Source organism: Andrena cerasifolii, chromosome 12 (assembly GCF_050908995.1).
Source record: "Andrena cerasifolii isolate SP2316 chromosome 12, iyAndCera1_principal, whole genome shotgun sequence".
NCBI lineage: Eukaryota > Metazoa > Arthropoda > Insecta > Hymenoptera > Andrenidae > Andrena > Andrena cerasifolii.
Window position 1 is genome coordinate 5538418 of NC_135129.1, and position 24502 is coordinate 5562919.

A 24502-nucleotide genomic window follows, 5' to 3' on the forward strand; every position below is an offset into this window, starting at 1 on the left:
ATGTAACTCCATTTGAGCGAGAAATGTGAAGATTGTTGTTCAATTCTTTCCTACGATCCAGCGTACGAGTGTGTGCATTGACGTTAACAATCGTTTTTAACTGTATTCGTTTATATAGAGAAAAAGTAAATAGTTTTGATACATACAAATTGATCGTCCAAATAACAGTTTTTCATTCATTTTGTATGTATTTTCTCGAGTTTTCGCTTACTATGTATTAAAGAGGAAGGACCAAAGTATATTTTAGCATATTTGTTATCAAGTAATTAATTCAAACAAAAACGAAAAACATTGAAAACTGAAAAACGTATCAACTAGTCCCGGTCTCCTCTACACTTGCTTTGAGAGGTGAATCTGTACCAGTTTCGTTTCAATTTATTTTTCAATTGAAATATTCCTTCATATTTTATAAGAGCATTAGATCGGAAATCGTTTCATTTTTTACATATCTGGGTTAGAAATGTCATCTTATGCAGTAGATCACGGGGAAATAAAAATAATAGACACCATTCCATAGATTTCACGCCAACAGTAACAGTGGAAAATTAATACTGGTCGCAAAATACACAATCATTTACTGTCATTTATCAATTTAAGCTCCAGAACTAGCCAGCAGATTTAAATCATTTGGTAGTCAGGGGTCAAATCTCTTGACTAGGTCAATGTCATAAATCTGAAATATATATATCTGATAAGCTGTTACGAATTTGGGCGTACCACAAAAGTCACCGGTAAAATTTAAGATTTACCAACCAACGTTGATAAAAACCCGAAATAATGTTCCCACAGGGGAGTTGAAACCTCTCATCTAATCCCAACAAACTCCGATAGCTGAAATTCTCGGAATCAGCGATTATTATTCTGCGATATTTAAGCGTTTATAGCTCAGAGCAACGTCAACCGATTTTGATGAAATTTTAGGCATGTATATAAATTACTTCAATCTACAAACAGGTATTTTTTTTTAATTTACATTACAGACTGACAAAAATATGTTTAACAAATTTTAAAAAGTGTCAACATACTTTTTTTACTAACTGTACGTGCACATGATCACTTTAATACCACTACGTGTTTTCAAACAATTCATTTTTTATCAATTTCTTATTTTCTGCGTTATCACTGTTTATTTCTTGCCAGCTAGCTACTCCAGTTTGCTGATAACCAGCGAACAACACAGCGAAGTGTTTTTCCACGAACAAGGAAATACTGGCACCGCGATTACAATTTCATACTGATATTAAGTCTGTGCAGTATCAAGAATAAAGTTGTCGTTACTACTGATAGAGCTGAATCTGTAGCAGTCAAGTTGCGTTTCAATTTCATTTCAAACTGGTTAGACATTCAACCACAAAATAAGCATGAATTCTCGAATGATAAAATTCATTTGTCAATCAAGCTCCACTAATCAATCTGCTGAATGTGTGCGAACTTGTGGTTCTTATTCCCAACATACCAAAGGATGTACATCTGAAGTCATCATTGAGTACTCGTTATCAAACACACCTACGTAGTTCATATAAATAGCTGAACGACGTTACTTAACGACCATACAGCAAGTGATGTTGCGACGAACCCGGTCGCAGTAGAGAGACATCCGCGACATTATTCCGACACGTGCAGAACTGGCCCGAAGCTTACGCAGCACTTCATTATCCTCCACAGTCTCTCGGGAAACACAAATCCCCCTGAAGGTATCTAATCGACATTCTTTAAACTCTCCACCTAGGCGGAGATCCTTCAACTCACAAAACAGTTAAGCCACTAAGGCAACAAGGTCCGCAGTAGCAAAGAAACGGGACACGAATCCACTTCATACACTTGTTGCAGGTGCTCGGAAGAAGAAAGTGGAAGCGGAACAAGTGCTGCAAACAAAATAACCGAATCGTGGGAACGACAGAGAAGAAAGTGAAGCTGCAATGGAAACGTGGTCGGTGGTCCTGGCGCTAGTTGCCGTAGTTCTGTCAGTCTATTACTACCTGAAACGAAACTACGATTACTTCGAGAAACGAGGAATCCCGTATGAGAAACCACTGTCTCTGTTGGGGAACACGTGGAGGGCACTGTTCAAACTCGATACCTTCGCCCACATGTTAACAGATCTGTACAACAGCAATCGCGATGCCAAATACATAGGCTACTACGAATTCATGCAGCCGATGATAATGATACGCGACATCGAGCTAGCGAAGCAAATCATGGTGAAGTACTTTGATCATTTCCAAGACCACCGAACCCTGCAAAATGACAACGCGAGCCTTGTGTTCAGCAAGAATCTTTTCGCCCTTCGCGGGCAGAGATGGAAGGAAGTCAGGAACGTGCTCACCCCTGTTTTCACCTCCAGCAAGATGAAGGCCATGTTCAAGCTGATGAGCGAGTGCGCCGAGAGATACGGGAACGCCCTGTCCAATCTGACCGAGAAGGAGAGAGTCCTCGACTTGAAAGAGATATTTACCAGGTAAGTGAATCCTTTCAAACGATTCTGCCAGTGTGAGGAGTATTGTGGACAATGATTTGTATTCTTTCGGTGCCTGTGTAATAACAAATACACTAGTCAAGATTCTCGGGTGAAACCTGCGAGAGTGAAAGAAAAAGAGAGCGAGTGAGAAGCAATGAGTGTCAGCGATAATTAAGCGGCAAAGACCTCAACTTGACGACCTCACCTACTCCGTGAATTTTCTATATTGGTAGGGATAGAAACAGGTTCATTGTAGACTATGGACCGAAAATACTGTACGTACACATGGACACCTGATGGGAGCTGATTAAGGTACATGTGTCTGCTAAGTTGTCGGAGTCCAGAGCGTGCGGATAATTGTACTGCAAAATTGTACAACTAGGGGGTAAACGGAGCATTCGCGCAATCTCCTTTGATTAAGAAATTGGCAAGTGCCTAGTTCGTTACACAAGTATTACTTTACTAACATCTCAATCCTCTGTCCACCAGGTACACTAACGACACGATTGCGACCTGCGCGTTCGGGATCCCTCTAGACTCGATGGCTGATCCCAAAAACAAGTTCTACGTTTACGGAAGAGAGTTTTCGACCTTCGGGCAAGCGACACTTCTCAAGTTTTTCCTACAACAACACGCACCCCGACTCGCCAATATGCTCGGCGTGAAGATCTTCCGACCTGAAATCGAGCTGTTCTATATGGAAGTAGTAGAAGGCACCGTGAAAGCCCGCAAGGAGAAGAATATCTATCGTCCCGATCTGATCCAGATACTGATGGAAGCCAGCAGCAAACTAGGCCCAGGCAAAGAGTTGACCCCCGCAGATATGGCAGCCAATGCTTCCCTCTTCTTCGTAGCCGGTTTGGAGAACATAGCTAATTTGGTAAGCTTCGCGGCTTACGAGGTCGCAGTGAACAAGGGGATGCAGGAGCGACTGCAGAACGAGATCGATGGGGTGCTGGAGCAGTGCAACGGCGAAGTAACCTACGAGGCGATCAACGAGATGCATTTCCTTAATGCCGTGCTGTTTGAGACGCTGAGAATGTATCCTATCGCCCTACAGACCGACAGGGTGTGCACGAAGCGATTCGAGCTGCCACCACCGTTACCAGGAGCCAAGCCGGTCGTCGTCGAAGAGGGTACCTGCCTGCAGGTACCTATTTACCCGATTCAGCGTGACCCACAAAACTTTGACGATCCGAACACGTTCAATCCTAATCGATACGACGGCGACTTCAGAAAGGTACAGAACTCTAGCACGTTTCTGACCTTTGGTCAAGGCCCGAGGGTGTGCATCGCGAACAGGTTTGTTATGTTGGAGACGAAAGTGTTGCTATTCCATCTGTTCGCCAAATGCACATTGAAGTCTTGCTCGAAGACAGTGGTGCCGTTGAAATTGAAGAAGTCGTTTACCCTGTTGTCTGATAACGGGTTTTGGTTCGAGATGATGCCCAGAGAGAAGTCTCGTTTAGTATACGTGGAGTCTGTGAACGGTGGAGGTGTCTGTGCTTGAATAAATTGTATGAAGAAAGATGATGTATGAGGGACAGCTTTGCGAATAACTGATCTCTTAAGTCCATAGGGTAGTCCTGTATCGGTGAAAAAGAATTTTTGCTAGAAACTGCAGAATTATTTAATGGTATTTGTTATCAATTTAAGCTCCAGGCAAGCAGCACCCGTCAGCTTATTTTTAAATCTTCGTTTGTTAGTTGCTGATCGAGTATCTTATCCAGGTCAATGTCATATAAATCAGAACTCTTTTCGGTGAGCTGTTACAAACTTGGATGCACCTTAATTTTAAATGCACATTAAGTTTAATTTAGCTTTTGATATTTGTGGGTCAAAGTAATACTATCTTATACAAATTGTAAGACATGTAATCGTCTTTCTTATAGTATTCTTCTGACTTCAATTTTGTGGTTTTCGTGCGTCGTGCCTTGTTTCAAGATACATCACACGCAATTATATTTTTAATTGCTTGTTGTTATATTGCTGTATAATAAAGTGTAATACATGAAACATACATACTAACAAAGAATATAGAAATTCATATTGGTATGAACCCCAATGCTGCGAAGTAGGATGCGCAGATCCCTGTACCACTGTACATTGTACAAAAAGTTATGATTACTGTTTTGCGAGGTGAATATGGGCCATTAAAGTTCCGTTTCAATTCAATTTTAAGGGGACATTCCTATCAGGTCGTTAAATAAATAGGTGATCTTTAGGATTGTTTTTCTCAAAAAGTATACAACTTGCAGTAAAAAAAATTTATGGTGTTAAACACTGCAAGGTGCTTCATGAAAAAACGAGCCTTTTGGACCTTTCTGTGGGGACGTGGCTCCAGGCCATCGTGGTGGCATCCTTGACGAAAATTCGCATGGGTTTCGCGGGACAACGCGGGCAAGGAATTTGTTAACGAATGAAAATTCCATTTCTGGTGTGGGTGGGAGCCCACAAGCGAGTCCTCAATTAGGAGCGGGTCTGGGCTCGTTAACTTGAGCAAGGCAGGTGGAACAAGGATGATCATTCAGAAACATACCTTCCCATAGAAAATATGATCTCATTTATTTTCCAACTTAAAATCTACACACAGGACGTCGTTACTCTCGCGTCCTTAAGTAAGACGGATATCAACGACTTCCTGTGAGTTTTGCACGAGCGAGGATCGATCATAGCGGCAAAATAGAGGCGTGTTACAGAGAATTCCAATGTTCCTTGGAATATCGTTGCCGGTGCTCCGTCGGCGTTACGCAGAACATTCGGTCCACCGGCGTGGTTGTGCGAGCGAGGGGATGAATTCAGCCGAATCGCTTGTCCCAGAGCTCCTTGAATGTTGTCCTGAAAGAGGAAGTGTGGCGTGATGCGCTGCAACTTATTGGCCTGGCGATAATTCGCTGTATGCGCAGCCCGCGTCGAATACTTTCGCGGGATTCCACTACTCATTCTTTGTATCGTCGAAGACACATCCGTCGAAGGAATTTAATTTAGGCAGTGTAAAAAACATCTCTCGATAAACTTTAAAAAAAGGAAAAAACCGACTTCAAAGGTGCGCTAGAAAGGATAAAATATTTTTTTTTTAAATCGGTGCCAAAATAAAAACGAAATTAAATCGGCTCGACGCGTGATGTCCCACTAAATTTTTGCGCGCTTTAATTCCCGGGCGCTACTGTGCTAATGGACTATAATTGATAAAGGTTTAGAAATTGATTTAATTCTGTTTCTATTTTGGCACCGATTTAAAAAAAAAACAATTATTATATCCTTTTTAGCGCACCTATACGGAAGTTATGTGTGAACATACATAATGAAATATACGTGACGAATTGAGTAACCTCCTCCTTTTTGAAGTCGGTTAGAAGTATATAGAAATATATAGAATTTTCTGTTTACTGTTTAAAGACCATGATAAAAGATTCACTACAAAGCACTGCGTTGGTGCACACAAAATTGCCGATCACGGAGAGCGCAAAAGCTCCTTTGTTTATGGTGCGGATACAATGAGTATTGCTAATGCTGAACCGTAGTGGATACTCTGATAGTTGTACTGTTTAATTCGACCCAAGTAATTGTAAGCTCCTTTCGCAATACTTTAATCAAGGCTGTTAATTCTGGAGAGTTACGTACTGGCGACAAAGGCAGATTCCATCCTCGCAGCGGCCTCCAGCTTTGCCCATGCTAAGGCAATTCGCAGCGCAAGCACTGTGTTCAGCGATTCCCTTGATAGAGAGGAGATCGCAGGTTACTCTTCTTTGTCTATCGGCACGTCCCTCTTCTTCGACAGTGAAGTTTAAAGGTTCAATCTCACCATCTGAAATTCGAAACATAGAATTTGTAATCATCCCATAATATCAGGACCCTCTGTCTAAGGAGTACCTAGGTACTTTACTCTGTCAGTTAAGGGTTGAATAATTTCGATCGAAGAGCCTGCCTCGATTTTAAGTGGAAAGATAATACTCGAGGATTACAGTGAATATACACGATGTAGATAAAGTAGTAAGAATTAAATATGAATATTGGGATAATTAAGAGTTAAATATACATAAATTAAGTTAGAGTTTCGCTTACCTATTGGTGCAGTCATCACAGTGGCTGCAGCCACAAGGAGGAAAGCAGCGATGAAGTACACTTTGACCATGATGTTTGCTGCTGAGGTTCTCGTTGTTTCTCGTACAACTTCGAGGATTGACTGAGAGGAGACTGATGATCTATCGGTAGCCAGAGCGGTTTATATATTCGTTTCCTGTCAAACCGTAGCGTTCGGGTAAACCCCTGACAGATACGCGTAGAGATACATCTCTGTAAAAATATTCCCTCTCCAATTACTTCAGACAAAGTACTTATCACTTCATTAAAGCCACGGTCATATAAATACTTTAAATATTGCAAAAATATAAAAGGTGAAACAGGACATCTAACATTCCTTCTTTTTTAAAGATTAGTGCCTACTCTTTGGAAAAAGTATAATGTGGGTGCAATCCACCAGGAAATATTTCATTCATTTCACTGATAATTTAAAATTCTAATATATCCCAACAGAAATACTGTCGGAACAACAAAACACTGCACAAATAATAATGGTCTGCGATACCCGTAGACTACCTTCTTCACGATGTCACTCAGCTTCTTCAGGTAAAAATTAGGGGTCTCATGGTGCGGAATCCGTAGTAGGGGTCCCAAAGTTTTTCCCCCCTCCACAACAGCTCCCCACCATTTACTGTTTAGTAGTGGCCACGGATCTATTAGAAACGTTTCAAACAATGCACATTTCGATTGTTATCACAGTGAATATTTCACAATGTTTCGGCCAAGGCTGCGGGGTTTTCAACTTTCAACAGGAAATTTGTGTTTTTCCATTCGGGGACTGTTCTGTAAAATTTCAATTACAAAACGCAGGCTGGGGATTTCTAGCAGTCGTATGAAATTGATGTCTGATCTATGCGTCTGGTACATTGTAATACGAGACACATCAGTCGCGCAACCGCCGAGTGCTTCCCCGTCAACTTTGTTCTCCGGTTTTCCCGTTAAGACGATATCGTTATTATCGTAACTCTGAGGTTAGTAGGTTATTCTTCGTTTAATAATTATTTTATTTATTAGTTTTGGAAACAGTTTTGAGTTTTCGACCCTTTTGGGGGTAACGCCGGTGAAGGCGGCACATTCTTGTTGACACAAATGAGGATCCTATTTATAGGTAGTGGTGAGATTTCCCACAACCCCGGTTAATTCATTTGTTCGCGGTGCAACGTGCACATGCAGCTGTCCGCGCGCTGATTCAGCGTGCGTACGCAGGAAAATTCTAATATTCCTCTAGCAGATAACCCCGGAGGATGCCCAGCATCGACAGCATTTTCGCGCATCTACTGTGACGTTCCCATCGAGGTAATTGTATCGAGTTTCGTTTAGTCGCAGTTTCTTGTTGACCAGACACTGGTGACGCTTCCAGATTGAACGGCGCCTATAATCAATAGCGGCTCATTACGCTAATGAATTTTTTAATTATTTTACTTTCAATAATTGATGGCTCTTCCAACGATAATAATGGCCCTGGCGAGAGTACTGTGCCAACTGCAGCTTTCGAAGTACATAATTCGATTTGGAAAAACATAGGAAATGAGGGGAATGGAATTGAATGGAATGTGCATTCGGCGCGCATCGATTTTTTGCTCGTTCGGTGTTCGGCGCGCATTCGACGTGCATTCGGGCCGATCCGCTTGCTGACGGTCCATCAAAGCTTGCATTCGGGTCCGAACAATACCATGAAATGGACGCCGCAAATATCACTCAACCCTGAACGCGCGCCGAATGCGCGCCGAACGCGAGCTGAGCTCCGAACGAGCAAAAAATCGTTGCGCGCCGAATGCACATTCGGGGCGAATGCCCAGGTGAATACGCGGCTTAAGTAGTACTGGGGGTGTGTAAAGAAAATTCTACGAGTCGGGGCATTTATAAGTGTTTACTGTTGAAGTTCTCTTCTCCCTCGTTGTAGTACACGTTACCATAGAATTTTTCGGTTTAACGTCTCGAAGATCGCGTATACCTAACTCGTACTATGTTTGTTTGTTCGCGATTCGAATAGAAGAAGCTACCAAAAGTTTCCTCTTTATTTCTGGGACGTCAAGCACCTACGCTGGTTGTTTCGTGATGATCACGCCACCGGTGATATTCGAAATCCGTTTCGGGATTAATTAAGCATCGCGTCCAGTTCCAAAGTCATACATATATCGCGGTACAAAACAGCTCTGTGCTGCATGTGGCGTGGAGAGCAACGACGGCCGGTCAGAGAACGAGGGAACGTAACGGGTGAAACTATCTTTGTCTTACAACAGACTATGGATGTGAGTGCATGTGAGTGAAGTTACCCGCGCACAACTTACATATATTTCACAGATAGTACAGATAGAGAGGAATAATAGGAAGAAGGATAGGTTCACCGCTTATCTTCTATTTCACTCGAACCGCTGTCGCCTCTATTACTTCCCACTGCTGTTCACTCTCCAGTTTGTCTAGAGCTCGATGCAAAGCTCACAATCAGTTGCCAAACAACATCCATTCATCAATCTGCTGAAACTCAGGTCTGTGAACCTGTCTGTTTTTATTTTTTCTCCTTTATGTTGGTATACCTGCACTCAACGTTGGATACTCGTTATCACCGGTCATTGATATAAATAGCTGAATGACGTACGTATCACTCATACAAGTGATGTTGCAGGAGCTCAGTCGCAGCAGAGAGCCTATCCTTCCACTTCCGCGATACTATCGCCACACGTGCAGGGCAGGCCCGAAGCTTAAGCATCACTTCTTTATCTGCCACACAAACTACAGTCTCGCTGAATATATCTAAGGTACGCATTGGCAAAGTGATGAGCTACGAAGTCGCTTCATACACTTGTTACAGGTGCTTGGAGGAAGAAAGTGGAAGTGGAACAAGTTCTGCATGCAAAATAACCGCATCGTGGAAGCAACAGAGAAGAAAGTGAAGCTACAATGGAAACGTGGTCAGTGGTGCTGGCACTGGTTGCCGCAGCTCTGTCAGCCTATTACTACCTGAAACGAAACTTCGATTACTTCGAGAAGCGAGGAATCCCGTATAAGAAGCCACTGCCTCTGTTCGGAAACGCAGCGAGGGTAGTGTTCAAAAGAGTGTCGTTTGCCCAGGAGGTCATAGATCTGTACAACATGAATCGCGATGCCAAATACGTAGGCTACTACGAATTTATGAAGCCGATGATAATGGTACGCGATGTCGAGCTAGCGAGGGAAATCATGGTGAAGCACTTTGAGCATTTCCAAGATCACCGTGGCTTTCAAAACGGCGACACGGACATTGTGTTCAGCAAGAATCTTGTCGCCCTTCGCGGGGAGAGATGGAAGGAAGTCAGAAACGTGCTCACCCCCGTGTTCACCTCCAGCAAGATGAAGGCCATGTTCCAACTGATGAGCGAGTGTGCCGAGAGATATGGGGACACCCTGTCGAATCTAACCGAGAAGGAAAGAGTCCTCGACTTGAAGGAAATAGTGACCAGGTACGTGAACTTTCTGCATGCCTAAAACTAAAGAAGAGAATGGCGGGCAGGGATTTGTATTCTTCCGGTGTACGTATGTAATAAGAAATATAGGTTGAAATGGGGAGTCACTTGGTACTTGATGCTTACAGTATTTTCTGTCTACAAGTCTCCGATTCGATTCCGACGATGGGTCTATAGACAGATTGTAGCCACGATTCTGAGGAATCTGAGGTGAAGCACACGAGAGTGAGAGAAACTGAGAGCGAGTCAGAAGGAATGTCAGCGATAAGCGGCAAGGACCTGAACGCGACGAACTCGCCCACTCTGCGAATTCTTTGTATTGGTGGGGATAGCGACCGGTTTATTCTAGACAGAAAATTGTATTCGACAGAAAATACTGTATTTACACGTAGACACGTGATGGAAGCTCATTAGGATACATGTGTCGCGCAAGTTGCCGGAGTGCAAAGCATGCGGATGATCGCACTGCCGATTGTAAAAGAAAAGGGGTCTACACGATCTCGTTTGAGTTAGCAATTGACAAGTGCCTAAGATTTCGTTACGCAAATATTACTTTAATCACGCTTTCAATTCTCTATTCACAAGGTGCGCTAACGACACAATAGCGACCTGCGCGTTCGGGATCACCCTGGACACCATGGCCGATCCGAAGAACAAGTTCTACGTTTATGGTAGAGAGATTATGGACTTCGGGACATGGAGATTTCTTAAGTTTTTTCTAGGACAACATGCGCCTCGACTCTCCAACATGCTCTGTGTGAAGCTCGTCAGACCTGAAATCGATACTTTCTATAAGGAAGTAGTGGCAAGCACCATAAATGCCAGAAAGGAGAAGGGAATATATCGACCCGATCTGATCCAGATACTGATGGAAGCGAGCAACAAACTGGGCCCAGGCAAAGAGTTAACCACCGATGATATGGCAGGCAATGCTTCCCTCTTCCTCGCAGGCGGTTTGGAGAACGTCGCTAATTTGACATGCTTCGCGGCTTACGAGATCGCACTGAACAAGGGGGTGCAGGAGCGACTGCAGGGTGAGATCGATGGGGTGCTGGAGCAGTGCAACGGAAAAGTTACCTATGACGCGATCAACAACATGAATTACCTTAATGCTGTGCTACACGAGACGATGAGAATGTATCCTGTCCTTATAATGACGGACAGGGCGTGCACGAAGCGATTCGAGCTACCACCACCGTTACCAGGAGGTAAGCCGGTCGTCGTCGAGGAGGGTGCCATCCTACAGATACCTATTTACGCGATCCAGCGTGACCCACGATACTTTAACGATCCCGACACGTTCAATCCTAATCGATACGACAGCGACTTCAGAAAGGTCCAGAACTCTAGCACGTTTCTGACCTTCGGTCAGGGCCCGAGGGTGTGCATCGCGAACAGGTTTGCTATGATGCAGACGAAAGTGTTGCTGTTCTATATGTTCGCCAAATGTACCTTGAAGTCTTGCTCGAAGACAGTTGTGCCGATGCAATTCAAGAAGACGATTACCCTCTTGTCTGAGAACGGGTTTTGGTTCGAGGTGGTGTCCAGAGAGAAGTCTCGTAGTGTATGTAACGAGTCTGAGAGCGGGGGAGGTGCCTAGGCACGAAGAAATTGGACGAAGAAGAAGATCTATGAGCGATAGCTGTTTCAAGTGAGCAACGTCTGAGCTTTTAAGTCCATAAGGTATATGGATTTATTTCGTTTGAACTGAAATTGCTCGGCTCTAAGAGATAAGATTCTCTGTAAAACTTTTCGCTTGCGAATAGTATACTGAAAATTCATGTCTGGTGGAAAATAATGTTATATCTGTGAGAATATGTAACGAGAAATGTAAAAAGTCTTTGTTATTACTGTTATTTGAAATGAGTAAAGATATCGCCAGAACTTCTTTGACATTGACCTTGTAAGTGTGTTATCTTCTTCGGGTAGGCATGCCTCGCGGCAAGTCTCGCGACGTAGCGCGAGAGAGTGCGAGTATGTGTAGGACTAGCGGCGCGGTATGTGTAGGAGTTACCCCTCACTCGCACTGACTGGCTAATATATCTGACCCCGACCTTAGGTAATTGAGAACTGTATTTCTTGAGCTGTTATAAACAAGGACGTACCACTAAGGCTGCCCATACATCTCTTCTCTATTTATCTTCCCTACATAGTATAAAATCTATAAAATAAAGTCCCCGGTAGGCGTCTGGTTGTTTGTTCGGGCTAATCTGTAGAACCACTGGACGGATTGTGATACGGTTTTCGCCATTTTATAGAGCACTTCTGGAGGAAGGTTTAAATGTTTTTAACATTCATCTATAACAAGTGGAAGCCGAGCAGTGATGATCAGAGTTGTCATACGTACATAGGGAATTAATGGCGGCGTAGGGAAGACGGAGTAGGGAGTAGTAGAACACCTACAATAATAATGGTATATTTGCATTGGTGACGCGGTGACGTACCACAGTTTTATTCATCGCATGGCGTGCACAAGTCGTATTAGTGTACATGTATAGGTCTGCATATATTTGTGGCGTCACATAGTCCCGTCGAGAGGGAATTCATCCGGCAACCCACCCACCAAGTAGCTCCCACAGTAAATGTGTCTGTTCTCGCGTCAAAACGTCTCTGTTTGAGGAGCTCTTTAATTCTAATTTATTGTATTAAAACGTATTTTTCAGCGCGACTCCTTTGATTTGGTCAAACTTAATTAATTTCTTGGTCATAGTCATAAGCATTTTAGTTATTGAGCTTTTGTTACCAACAGGCGTTCGAAAATTCTGCGTCTCTCCGTTAAACAGTCACTGTCTCGAAACATCTGCGCCAGTTCTCGCTCTTTGATTTGCTCTCCGGAGACGTTACTTTGTGCCATCTCTTTCGACGGCATGTTCTCCTGTTACAAAGCCCAGTTTTGTGCATTCTGAAAATTTTCGCCAGATTTTGGCCCAGGTATCAGGAGAACATGAAGTGGAAAGAGGTATACTAAATTTCAGCTTCAAAGTCATCGCCTTAAATAGACGTTACTGGATGAAAATAGTCTTGGAAAAATGTAACAATAAATAACAAAATTTTAAAGTCTTCCTATATCTACCGCGAATTACTTTTTTATTTCTGTTACTTTAAAAATAAATATAACATTGAAGTGAGATTATTTCCAGTATTATTCCTTTCCTTCATTTTTATATAATATCATTCAGTATAGTATGTTCTCCTCTGTACTTGGTTACAATAGCATGTCCAACTTCCAAGCATTATTGTCGAGTTATTATTATAATTTTGCAGATTCTAACTTATACTACTAATTACATACTTTCAGTGATACCTATATTATAATACAGCGCGCTGCATTACCCGTGTCTACCCCCTTAACTCAAATGAAGGAATCGGTCGATGTGGCAACGTGGCGCCCGAGTGTTATTGTTGAGCCGCGTGGGAGCTATGGTTAGTGGGTGTTTGAGTGTTTAACGAGACGGAGTGAAACGAACGTAACGTGCAGAGAAACGGGTCTAACGCGCAGATTCTTTTTTTCTGTTGAATGGATCTCGAGAACTATACTTATTCCTGTAATTTTATTTTATTATTAGTATCTAGTTTAATAATTAAAATCCTACACAAATATTTATTTCATATTTCACTATCTGCTAATAAATAAGTGTATTAGATAAGAAATCGTTTCATTTGTTACATACCTCGATTAGAACTTGTCATCTTACGCAGTAGATCGTGTGGGAAGAAAAACATTAAAAAATTTTTATTATTTGTTGTCACATCCCCCGCTACGGTATTAGTGACCACGATTTATACATATACATTACAACTTAAAGGGAGTAGCAATGTTTTTTGTACAATATTCGTGTAATATGTTAAATATTATATCTCAAGATAAGCAGGAATTACTTATGGAACGACAAAGCTCAGTTGTCAAACAACATCCATTCATCAATCTGCTCAAGCTCGAGACAGTGAATCAGGGTTTATTTTCTTCATTTTCTGTGTATCTGCAATCATCGTTCTGTACTTGTTATCACAGTTCATTGGTATAAATAGCTGAATGACGTATATATTACTCATACCGCAACTGATATTCCCAGTAACTCTGTCGCAGTAAACACTAACCATCCACATCCGCGATACTACCGCCGCACATGCAGAACATGCCTGAAGCTTACACATCACTTCTCTAATTTCCACGCCAAATTGAGGTCTCTCTGAAGGTATCTAATCGACATTCTTTAAAGTTTCATATGAAGCGGAGACACTTCAACTCACAAAGCAGCGAGGACAATGGTTACTAATGCAACAGGGTGCGCATTAACAAAGTGACGTGCTACGAAACCGCTTCGTACACTTGTTGTAGGTGCTTGGAACAAGTTCTGCAAGCAACATAGCTGAAACGTGGTAGCAACACAGAAGAAGCTGCAATGGAAACGTGGTCAGTGGTCCTGGCGCTAGTTGCCGTAGTTCTGTCAGTCTATTACTACCTGAAACGAAACTACGATTACTTCGAGAAACGAGGAGTCCCGTACAAGAGACCATTGCCTCTGTTTGGTGACGCATGGAAGGCACTGTTAAAAATCGACACCTTCGTCCAGACGATCACAGACCTGTACAACTTCAATCGTGACGCCAAATATATCGGCATGTTCGAATTCACGAAGCCGATATTAATGGTACGCGATGTCGATTTAGCGAAGGAAATCATGGTGAAGCACTTTGATCATTTCCGCGACCACCGATCATTTCAAGAAGGCGACGAGGGATCCGTGTTCAGCAGGAATCTTTTCGCTCTACGCGGTGATAGGTGGAAGGAAGTGAGAAACGTGCTCACGCCTGTGTTCACCTCCAGTAAGATGAAGGCCATGTTCAAGCTGATGAGTGAGTGCGCCGGGAGATACGGGGAGACCCTGTCCAATCTGACCGAGAAGGAGAGAGTCCTTGAATTGAAAGAGATATTCGCCAGGTACGTGTATTTCAAACGATTCTGCCAGTGTAAAGAAGTGAATGGTGGACGGGGATTAGGGTGAAAGGGGAGTTGGTTGATAGTATGATTACAGAATCTTCTGTCTACAAGTCCACGATTCGGTTCTGACGAAATGTCTATAAAAAGATTGTAGCCATGATTTTGAGGTGAATCATGCGAGAGTGAGAGAAAATGAGTGCGAGTAAGATGTTATTGTGGATTAGGGATAGGTGCTACTGAAGGTACACGTGCAGGGTTGCAATAGTGGGATTAGGTGACGTCACATAGATGCACACTCCGCGCGAGGATTCCTCCTCTACTACTCCGTACTACGTCACTGAGTTCCAACTTCCAATACTCCCCGATCCCCCTCTATTACTCCCTACTACGTCACTCAGTTTCAAGTTACAATGTTCCACGGCTCCCTTTCATTACTCCCTACTAAGTCAACTTATTCCTCTGTGGCAACCCTGAACACGTGTCTCACAAGTTGCTAGAGTGCCAAGCGCACGGATGATTGCACTTGTAATTTGTACAACAAGGGGGTAAACGGAGCTTTCGCACAATCCCCTTTCGTTAAGAAATTGACAAGTGCCTAGTTCGTTACATAAATATTAATTGAAACAGGTTTTAAACCCTCTGTTCGCCAGGTACACTAGCGACACGATAGCGACCTGCGCGTTCGGGATCACTCTGGACACCATGGCCGATCCTACGAACAAGTTCTATGTACACGGTAGAGAGTTCATGAACTTCGGGATGTTCACAATACTTAAGGTTCTCGTACTGCAGAATATGCCTTGGGTCGCCAGAATACTTCGTATGAGAATCGTCAAACCCGAACTGGAGAATTTCTTCAAGCAAGTAATAGCAAACACCCTAAAAACCAGACAGGAGACGGGCATCTATCGGCCCGATCTGATCCAGACACTGATGGAGGCCAACGAAAAACTAGGCCCAGACAAACAATTGACCGTCGACGATATGACAGCCAATGCTACCCTCTTCTTCGCAGGAGGTTTGGAGAACACCTCTAATTTGATGAGCTTCGCGGCTTACGAGGTCGCAGTGAACAAGGGGGTGCAGGAGAATCTGCAGAAAGAGATCGATGAGGTGCTGGGGCGGTGCAACGGCAATGTTACCTACGATGCGATCAACGACATGAAGTACCTTGATGGCGTGGTGCACGAGACGCTGAGATTGTACCCTACCGCCCTCATGACCGACAGGGTGTGCACGAAGCGATTCGAGCTGCCACCGGCGTTACCAGGAGGTAAGCCACTTGTCCTCGAAGAGGGTGCCGTCCTGCAGATACCTATTTACGCGATTCAGCGTGACCCACGATACTATGACGACCCGAACACGTTCAATATTGAACGGTATGGGGGCGACTTCAGAAAGGTCCAGAACTCTGAAACCTTTCTGACCTTTGGTCAGGGCCCGAGGCTCTGCATCGCGAACAGGTTCGCCATGTTAGTGACGAAAGTGTTGCTGTTCCATCTGTTCGCCAAATGCACATTGAAGTCTTGCTCGAAGACAGTTGTGCCGATGAAATTCAAGAAGGCCTTTGCCTTGTTCCCTGAGAACGGGTTTTGGTTCGAGGTGGTGCCCAGAGAGGAGGATCTCAAGAAGGTGATCAATGAGGACTAGCTGTGCAATGTCCGATGTTTTAAGTCCATAGGGTATACCGATTTCTTGCTTCTTAACTGCAGTCAGTTGGGTTTAAGAGATAATATCCCCTGTAAAAGTTTTAGCTTGCTAGTAGTAGGTACCGAGAATTCTAGTCACATGGAATATACCTACTGTAATGTCTGAGAGATTGTGTATTATCCCAGTGATCAAAGCTATCGTCAGAACTTTTTTGACATTGACATTGTAAGTGTCTTATTCAAGCATTATCAACTTATATTATCATGTTGCTTTGTTCTCAATTTATGTACTTTTATGACGCCTTATTTTGACTGTATTATAGGAAGCTAGAAACACGTGTAGTATTTTCGATTATAAGACTGTTTGAATTTAAAACACTTAAATACTAGTTTCTCAAGCAATTTCACTTGCATTGGAAACTAAATATATTCTTGAGGTACGCCTAATAAATTAAATTGAATGTACAGAAGAAATGTATATTTCTTCGGGAATGCAGAGTTCACTTTAACCGTACATTGTTCAATTCGAAGAAACTTTATTGTACAAATTGTAAAGTTGGGACAAGCTTATCACCATGGAGTACACAAACGATAAACTTCCATTACGTGCTAATTAACATGAATTATTTTATAAACAATGGCAACGTTTTTCGCGAAACATATCGTCCCCACTCTATTTCGAGGTCGAACAGTATATTCAATTATGTGGATCCATTTTTTGTTACACGCTGACCAAGTGAAAGTTAGTGAATTCTTTCCTTTGCAAGGATTACCATCGAGTCTTGGCACCTTACACTTACGATCAGCGATACAACTCTCGCTCGTACAAATATACATTATAAAACAAATTTTCTTCGACCTTGTATCGAGGATTTTGCTACAAATTCCGTCGCGAACACTGCGTCTATTTACAACTAGTTTCAGCAGATTTCAGAGAAACAATTGGGCAGTCGTGCCACGACACTGTCACGCATCGTGAGGGTCGTGTAAAAATAATGCGATACAATATTCTATAATAAAAAATACCACTTTATTCCATGAACTTTTGTGTATGAAATCTGCGCATAAGAATCTCGAATCAACTTCCGAATTATTTGGAAAAAATAAATCAAAGAGCAACATCTCACAGAATTCGAATGAATACAATTTTAAAAGAAATATGTCAGAAGATTGCTGTTGTTAAAATGTGTAACAACATTCAACAGGAGAATAGAATGAAGATCAATACGACCGTCTTAGAATAAAAGAATTGGCAGCAAAGTGCCCTGTCTTATATACACATTGATTTAATCAGACTTTTAATTGAACTTCCTCGCTTAGTTGTAGATTGACTGGCAATTAGTCGATGATCATAATAACTTTCTTTCGTCCTTAATTGCTAAGTCAGTGTAGAAGTTCCGATTTGCAAAATCTCGGTGGAAAATTGACTACAGTATAAAAAACTTACTAACTACTTATTTCTATTAAAAATCTGCAGACGTAACATTGGTGTCGCCATGCGATTCTGTACAGTGAATACGATAAAACTCGATCGTATCGATCAGTTTCGTTATGAACACGTTCATGATACAGTCGATGTACCATTGCATTCTAGTTTCGAAATCATTGGCAATTCCATGTTCTCAGTCTCGAAGACTTTCGCTCTATAACTCTGTTAACTTTGAAGTTACATCCGCTGTAGATAATATATCAGACCCCTAAAGACGTTTCTTCTGTGATTTGATCGGAAGATGTATTTTTCAGCATTGCAATCTTCAATGAAAATTCGCATTTGTTTAAATCTCGATGGAATAAACACTTCCTACGTGACTTAAAGGTACAGTAACTTTTAGTGGAAGTTATTATAAATACTTTTTGGTACCTTTGACTAGAGTAGTAAAGAAAGACGAGACCTCATCAGAGAAATAATTAATTGAAAAATAGTATTTTACAGAAAACACTGTAGTATACTCACTACAATACTGTAAAGTAGAAGCATAGATAATAAGGAACTTGAATCTTTTGTTAGTTTCCACAGTGTTAAGAATAAAATGTTAAATATTCGAGAGTTACCTCAATTACAACAAATACAATAGTAGTTGTGCAAATATACTCGAATCGATACGCAGTCTCGATTTTTTCCAAGTTTGGCAGAGTTGTGCTGCAGTCTTTTAAAAATATCTTCTGGAGAAAAATCCACCAACTAATATAAACGATAGTAACGACTAGGAAATTATCCTTAAGCTCATTCGTGTGCAATGCACGTTATTTTCAATTCGTGTAATTTGTCAGCTTTCAGACAGCTTGTCTGCACATCCTTTCTGTTTATGACGAAGGGACGGTTTATTTCAACAAAGCTACTTATGCTCCCCTTACGAGGGATCGATAAATATTCGAGGCTGGCCGTTGATCGCCCATCAACCCTCCGAACAGAACCAATAAAGTATATACGAGTTCACGAGTTCCTTACGAACAATCAGAAACCTTTTCTTCAATCCTACTCACAACTCACATTCAACGAACCACCACCTTAAAATTTAGAACGTCCCACGCGTTCCGCAGAATCTATAAAAGAAAAAGAACAAAAAAAAAAATTACTTAAGTCATCGTGGACAAAACCACGACGTTAAACGCGGCTAAACGAGACCGTCGCACTTCATCGTTCGTCGATGGAAATTCACTTATTTTACACGTTTCTTTTCATCGCGAACGGAACGGTTCTCTGTAAGGCAAGTTCCTGGGAAACCGCGGCGGGTTATTGAACGGCGATTCGATAATCCATCGATCGATTTCCGCCGCTTTGATCCCGCGCCTCGCCCCCATCTGCGTGGACTCGCGACGACTCCGAACGACGAAATGTTTGCCGTCGTTTCCGCAAGGTATCTCATTAAAATGCGAGCCGATTTTTGTTTAATCGCCAGCTATGTCGTCGTGGTCCTCTTCGGTTTCCGCTTCGTCCTCGTCGTCGCTTTCGATGCTTTGCACCAGCCGCGCGTATCTGCGGGGAAGATCAATGAACCATTCACTTTCACGCATCAACGCCGCAATGTACTTTTAATTAAATGTGTACTGTGACTTGGACGTGTGGCAGTAGTATAGAAAAGGTTTCAGAATTGCAGGTAAAAATTCTGTTATATTACAAGGAAAGTTCGAGTAAAACATTTGAAGACAATAACACTTAGCCAAAATTTCTAGAATAATTAATCTAAAGCTTTTCAATTTAAAGTCTCTGAATTTTCACTGTACTTAATGTAGAGAGCTTTGTAATAAAGTTCAGTTAGACATAAGATGAAATATTTCATATGTCAAATACTTCGCTTCTCGCGAAGTCCATAGATAAGCAAAATTATTATTTATATAAAATTTAGAATGACGAATAAAAGTTAAAAAAAAACTATTCGTCATGTGTTGAGTAGAGTTAACTCAGGCTAACGAACGAATGACAATTTTTTTTAACTTTTATTCGTTATTCGAAATTTTATTTATATAAAAATTGTGTCTATGGAATACGTACAGAAACGTCTGTTGGTAATATGATTAAGTCTGCTGAGTATTGTACGATAAGAAGAATAAAAAGTATAAGTAAACGTTGTACCTGACGGTATATCAGACGGGGGTAGTTTTCCTCAATGTGTCGAAAGCCCATTCGCTGCCCCTAACTGGTGGAGGTGGTGGTAAAGGTTCATCAAGATCGAATGTCACGAACTCGTGTTGAACACTTGGACTGTAGTCTTCCTCCTCTTCCTGAAGAACATCGGCCGTCGTACTGACCTGGAATCAATTTGATGATCGCATTTCTTAAGTATCTTTGTAAACTGAAATTATAAGGCAAGTTAAATAGCTCCCTGATTGCAATTCAAGTATTTCAATAATTCAAAATGAAGTGTAACGAAAGCAGTACTATTTTAAATTCACACGTAGAGAACATAAGCTCAGGAGAAGGGTCTCGAACTTTATACACAGAGGCGCAGCTTTTTCGTGGGAGAAGGAGAGCAAAAGTTTGAATTGAACTGAAAATTTAAGCATTTCATTCCTCGGTCATTATTTTGTCTCTCAGAAGCGGGATTTTTACCGTCTGAGTAGTAAGGTCCCTGGGAAATTGTCTGGAATAATCATGATAATCCAAATTTGGCAGGGGTGGCAGGAATTCGTCGAAGTCGACGTTATCCACTGAATCCCTGCCGAAGAAGTATCTCTTCTGATGCCTCTCGCAAAGGAAGCCACTGTGTCCACTGGTCGCGTGATTTCCGTGGTGCACGTGGTGATTGTCTAAATGGTACACACCCTGAAAATAAATTTAATAAAAAACGGGGAACAGTTCTTTAAAAAAGCTCGACACATTTTTGTTTTCTTTTAACGATGAATTCGCTTCATACAGGGATTTTCGTATTTGCTATGATATTAAATATTAATCGTGTGATATTAAAACGTCGGTCTTAAAGAACAAATTAAAACGCATGAACACGGAATTTCCTTGACGTTTAGATGCGCATAAAATTGACGTGCATTTAAAATTACGTTTAATACGAGAAGCGTTAGAGGTTCGTTGTTTCAGGAGGAAGTAGGTCAAATGTATAAAAGATACATTAAACCCCGATCTGCATAATTATCGCGCGTGTGCTTTAGTACGGGAGATTCTAATTCTAATTCTATTAGAATTTTCATGCATTTTTCCGCGAAATTTCTTATAACCCGACTGCACTTTAGGAAATATTAGAAACACCTTATTTGCATTGAATTTTTCATCAACGGAGAATTCGTTGCATTTGACAATATTAATAACAAAATTGCCAAGAAGAAACACAGTTGAATAAAGTGTAGGTATAAAGAAGTAAATCAGTTAACAGTATATCCGTCAGTAGTAAAAAGAAGCTTGATGGTCGACGAATGGCTGACCTATTCCACTTACAATCCTACAGCGTGGAATGTATTGCACTTTTGCAGTGGGGAATGAATCAAGCTCGACGTAAACAGACGCTGCATGGATCATTGTGCGGCGCGAATTGTTCTTTTCCTCTTTCCTTTGTTTCCCTTCTCCGCTTTTCTCACGCACCCTGTGTTGCACCCTCTGTACACAGACCCTGTCTACCCTTTCCTGTTTGGTCACCTGGGCGTTCTTGTTTCTCTCTGCACTTTATTTCTGTTTGATTTTACTACTTCTTAGCATATTACGCGCTCGGAGACTAAAATACCAGCGCTCGAATTATTTATCAACCAACACAGCGTTGGTGGATTCAGCTGAGCGTCAGCGTGAAGTTGATACGCTATGGGTTTCAGTAATTTAATACCACGGCTGTTTGTGTTTGCCAGTAAACAAGAATTTTCCTCGATTTCCCTGGAACTTCTTGCGCCAGAATTTGGTACTTTACGTTTGAACTTTAAATGGGGAAATGTGTACACAGCCGCGGGTAGCTCGAGACGATTCAAAGCGACTTCCCATAAGCGCAGCTTCCAATTCCAGAACAGATCCGGTTAAAGTGCCTTCGAGTTCTCGATTTTTCCCTCTTCAGACTAATTGGTTTCGCGGTTTTCTATTTCAACCACCCCTCCCCAGCTTCTCCGAGAGCTATGATCGTGCCAGTTGCTTAGGCAGCTTTCCTCGAGGGACATGTTGTCCCATGCTTACAATTAGTGCAATCGATTATAGAGATCTGTACCATTGAGCTTCTCATATGCAATTATACGTAGGTATAATCCCATTCAATTCGCTAGCCTTCGTTCCAGTGACCCGATCGCATAGATTGCCTGTTACTCAGTCATAAGGACAAGTTCATTGCAACAGGTATCCTCAATGGAATTATGCTCGAGGCTTTGGACACCAAGTCAGTTCTGAAGCAAGTACCACGATGATACGTTAAGTGTTGGTGTGCTTCGTGCTTTTAATTCAATTTAATACGAAGCATTTGGTTCCGCGCACTTGTGCAGTCAATTGACCCGGGGTCGAGAATCTCCCAGCTGTGACACGAAAAACACCGATGCTTTGAATCCTCGCCCAGCGTGGTGCAAACTGTCTGCGGACGCAGAAGTCAAGAGTGTCACTTGTTTCGTGGCACGATGGCTCTGCGCGAATGAGATCTCAAGTATTTGGAGACCGAGTGCCAACACTTGCTTCTACCTCGTGTTTCGTTCAGTTTTCATTCGGCGTTTGTTTACCAGTTAAACGCAATTTAAGGCGAATCGATCGATCGTGAAAACTCCTGAAATTTACTACAAGGTGGTTGATATCTGGCGCGCGATCTACTTGCACGATTGTGAAAAACATTGCGCAGCAACAAGCTATAAGAAATTTCTTAAAAAGTGACGCGGACTAAAATTTTATGCAGATGGAAGTTCGTGTCGATTATTTGCTTCGCACGATTTAATAACCGAATGGTTCGATTAACTTGGACAGAATACTCCCCCCGTTGAAATTGAATGGAATCAATTTTTTTTCAATATCATTGAAAGGGGATTTTAGAGCCTGTCGAGTTATTTGTAAAAGTTAAAAGAGGAATTCTTTCGCGTTGATTAATGAAGCGACGAACGGGCGCCAAGCAGTATAATAATGGTGGAATACCGTTGGAATGATAGAAGTGTCATGAAAGAAACTTTTCACACGGAAACTTCGGATGTAAAGATAAAGTTTACATCCAAATTTGCAGCTCGTGCGCGAGAGACTCGACCACTTGGATATTTAACTTGAAGCCAGAAGTTTATTCGCGCGAGAGTTCCCTTTTACGGTATGGAGCTCGAGATTGCAGCAGAATTTTTTACAGAATAAGTCATCTTCGTTAAAACTTTCAACGTCCCCAAGGACTCACGTGCGTCTAAGTAAAAAAAAAAAGCACATCGAGCTATTAAAACAGAAACATTTCTTCGCGACAAAGAAGGTTCTGCACCCTTCAACCGATTAAGCAATCGACAACGTCAAAAGCTCTCGATAAAGACACATACATAATGGAAATTCGCGAGGCAGGAACAGTAAGCCGCAAAGGAAATGAAATTTTAAACGTCGGACGAGTATTTCGCTACTAAAGATACTTCTGATTTACATAAGGATACCCACCGAAGTCACCATCGCCGTTCTGATATTCTGCCAGATAAAGACTAACGAATTCCACTTGGCGTAATTGAAAACTCTTAAACGAACGTTAAAAGAAGTACGCAGAAGAGACACAATTCTAAGCACTGCCTGGGCGTATTTCGTTGTTAAAGAAAATTCTGATCTGCATAAGCACCGGCAGGAACGGCCGCGAGGGGGAAGTTATCATCGCCGTTTTGATATCCTGCCAAATAAAGACTAACGATTTCTCCACTTGGCATAATTGAGAACTTCTAAAGGGATGTTAATTCTGTCCAAGTTTCGCGGCACGGAATAATTCGATCCAGGTTGGAGGGGTAGTGGAAAAGAAGCTAGTACTACCAACCCCGTAATTTTTTCGGCCGGAATCTCTTCGTTCCAGCTCTCTCTGGTGCCAAGAAATATACAAGAAAATGGCGTAAGTGCCGGCGACCTCGGTCGTGATGAAGCCACTCACGTACAGCAAAAATGAGAATCCGTACCTGTAGGTGAAGGGTGGTCCCTGAAATCGCAAGATTGCTGCGAAGATATTCATTCGTACAGGCGCGATAAGGATGAGAAGTAATCTAAGGCGCCGAAGAAAATACGATGCGGTGGGTTTTCCGTATCACACTATCGCGGGCTTATATAGATTTCCCTGGTAAGTTTTCTTGTTAAATTGCAGGTACGATTTACATGGAAGGGGCCGAAATTTACTGCGATGCTCTGGCGTCTCGCTGTATGCGAATATTGTTTGCCTTCTTTGGCGATGTTTTATTACAACGTGCACGAGGAAAGCCAGTTTAGAAATTCGCGAGACTTGGAAGGATGAACACGGTGTCAGAAATGTGAAAGAATTTTGAATGGTATAATAATTCCATTACAGTGGTGTGTCGTGATGAGTTTTAG

At 42.1% G+C, this 24502-nt stretch overlaps 4 protein-coding genes across 9 annotated transcripts in view; 2 read left to right on the forward strand and 2 right to left on the reverse strand.

Annotated features, from left to right (window-relative positions):
* Positions 1 to 1555: 1555 nt before the first annotated feature.
* On the forward strand, positions 1556 to 4501 carry LOC143375352 (cytochrome P450 9e2-like). Its single transcript, XM_076824352.1, has 3 exons — positions 1556 to 1694; positions 1831 to 2458; positions 2948 to 4501. Exons 2-3 carry the CDS (start codon positions 1920 to 1922, stop codon positions 3966 to 3968), a joined length of 1560 nt encoding a protein of 519 aa, XP_076680467.1. The 5' UTR covers positions 1556 to 1694; positions 1831 to 1919; the 3' UTR covers positions 3969 to 4501.
* On the forward strand, positions 1663 to 17213 carry LOC143375353 (cytochrome P450 9e2-like). 6 transcript variants are annotated; one of them, XM_076824354.1, is made up of 3 exons: positions 1663 to 1755; positions 9354 to 9981; positions 10570 to 13117. In XM_076824354.1, exons 2-3 carry the CDS (start codon positions 9443 to 9445, stop codon positions 11582 to 11584), a joined length of 1554 nt encoding a protein of 517 aa, XP_076680469.1. In that variant the 5' UTR covers positions 1663 to 1755; positions 9354 to 9442; the 3' UTR covers positions 11585 to 13117. The 6 variants fall into 6 exon arrangements, with proteins under 6 accessions (XP_076680469.1, XP_076680470.1, XP_076680468.1 ...); XM_076824355.1 differs by lacking the exon at positions 1663 to 1755 and adding an exon at positions 8960 to 9030; XM_076824353.1 differs by lacking the exon at positions 1663 to 1755 and adding an exon at positions 9164 to 9300.
* On the reverse strand, positions 4999 to 6683 carry LOC143375355 (defensin). The gene is made up of 3 exons (XM_076824361.1): positions 6524 to 6683; positions 6083 to 6266; positions 4999 to 5296 (listed from the first exon to the last, which is right to left on the reverse strand). The coding sequence occupies exons 1-3, from the start codon at positions 6591 to 6593 to the stop codon at positions 5257 to 5259; spliced, it is 294 nt and encodes a 97-aa protein (XP_076680476.1). The 5' UTR covers positions 6594 to 6683; the 3' UTR covers positions 4999 to 5256.
* A 368-nt stretch (positions 17214 to 17581) lies between the features above and the next one.
* Stg-1 (stargazin related protein STG-1) overlaps positions 17582 to 24502 on the reverse strand; it is a 43171-nt gene continuing 36250 nt past the window's right edge. Inside the window, exons 7-10 of the mRNA XM_076824359.1 lie at positions 23961 to 24116; positions 20627 to 20839; positions 20150 to 20325; positions 17582 to 19552 (exon numbers count right to left, since the gene is read on the reverse strand). Coding sequence (XP_076680474.1) covers positions 20161 to 20325; positions 20627 to 20839; positions 23961 to 24116 — 534 coding nt within the window. The 3' untranslated portion in view covers positions 17582 to 19552; positions 20150 to 20160. The remainder of the gene's footprint in view (positions 19553 to 20149; positions 20326 to 20626; positions 20840 to 23960; positions 24117 to 24502) is intronic.

Excerpts from the sequence above, each read along its gene's own strand:
- LOC143375352 (XM_076824352.1), top strand. The coding sequence starts at position 1,920 with ATGGAAACGTGGTCGGTGGTCCTGGCGCTAGTTGCCGTAGTTCTGTCA. Across the intron at positions 2,459-2,947 it reads TTGAAAGAGATATTTACCAG|GTACACTAACGACACGATTG; the intron begins GTAAGTGAATCC and ends TCTGTCCACCAG.
- LOC143375355 (XM_076824361.1), bottom strand. The coding sequence starts at position 6,593 with ATGGTCAAAGTGTACTTCATCGCTGCTTTCCTCCTTGTGGCTGCAGCC. Across the intron at positions 6,267-6,523 it reads TGTGATGACTGCACCAATAG|ATGGTGAGATTGAACCTTTA; the intron begins GTAAGCGAAACT and ends TTCGAATTTCAG. Across the intron at positions 5,297-6,082 it reads GGAATCTGCCTTTGTCGCCA|GACAACATTCAAGGAGCTCT; the intron begins GTACGTAACTCT and ends TTCCTCTTTCAG.
- LOC143375353 (XM_076824354.1), top strand. The coding sequence starts at position 9,443 with ATGGAAACGTGGTCAGTGGTGCTGGCACTGGTTGCCGCAGCTCTGTCA. Across the intron at positions 9,982-10,569 it reads TTGAAGGAAATAGTGACCAG|GTGCGCTAACGACACAATAG; the intron begins GTACGTGAACTT and ends TCTATTCACAAG.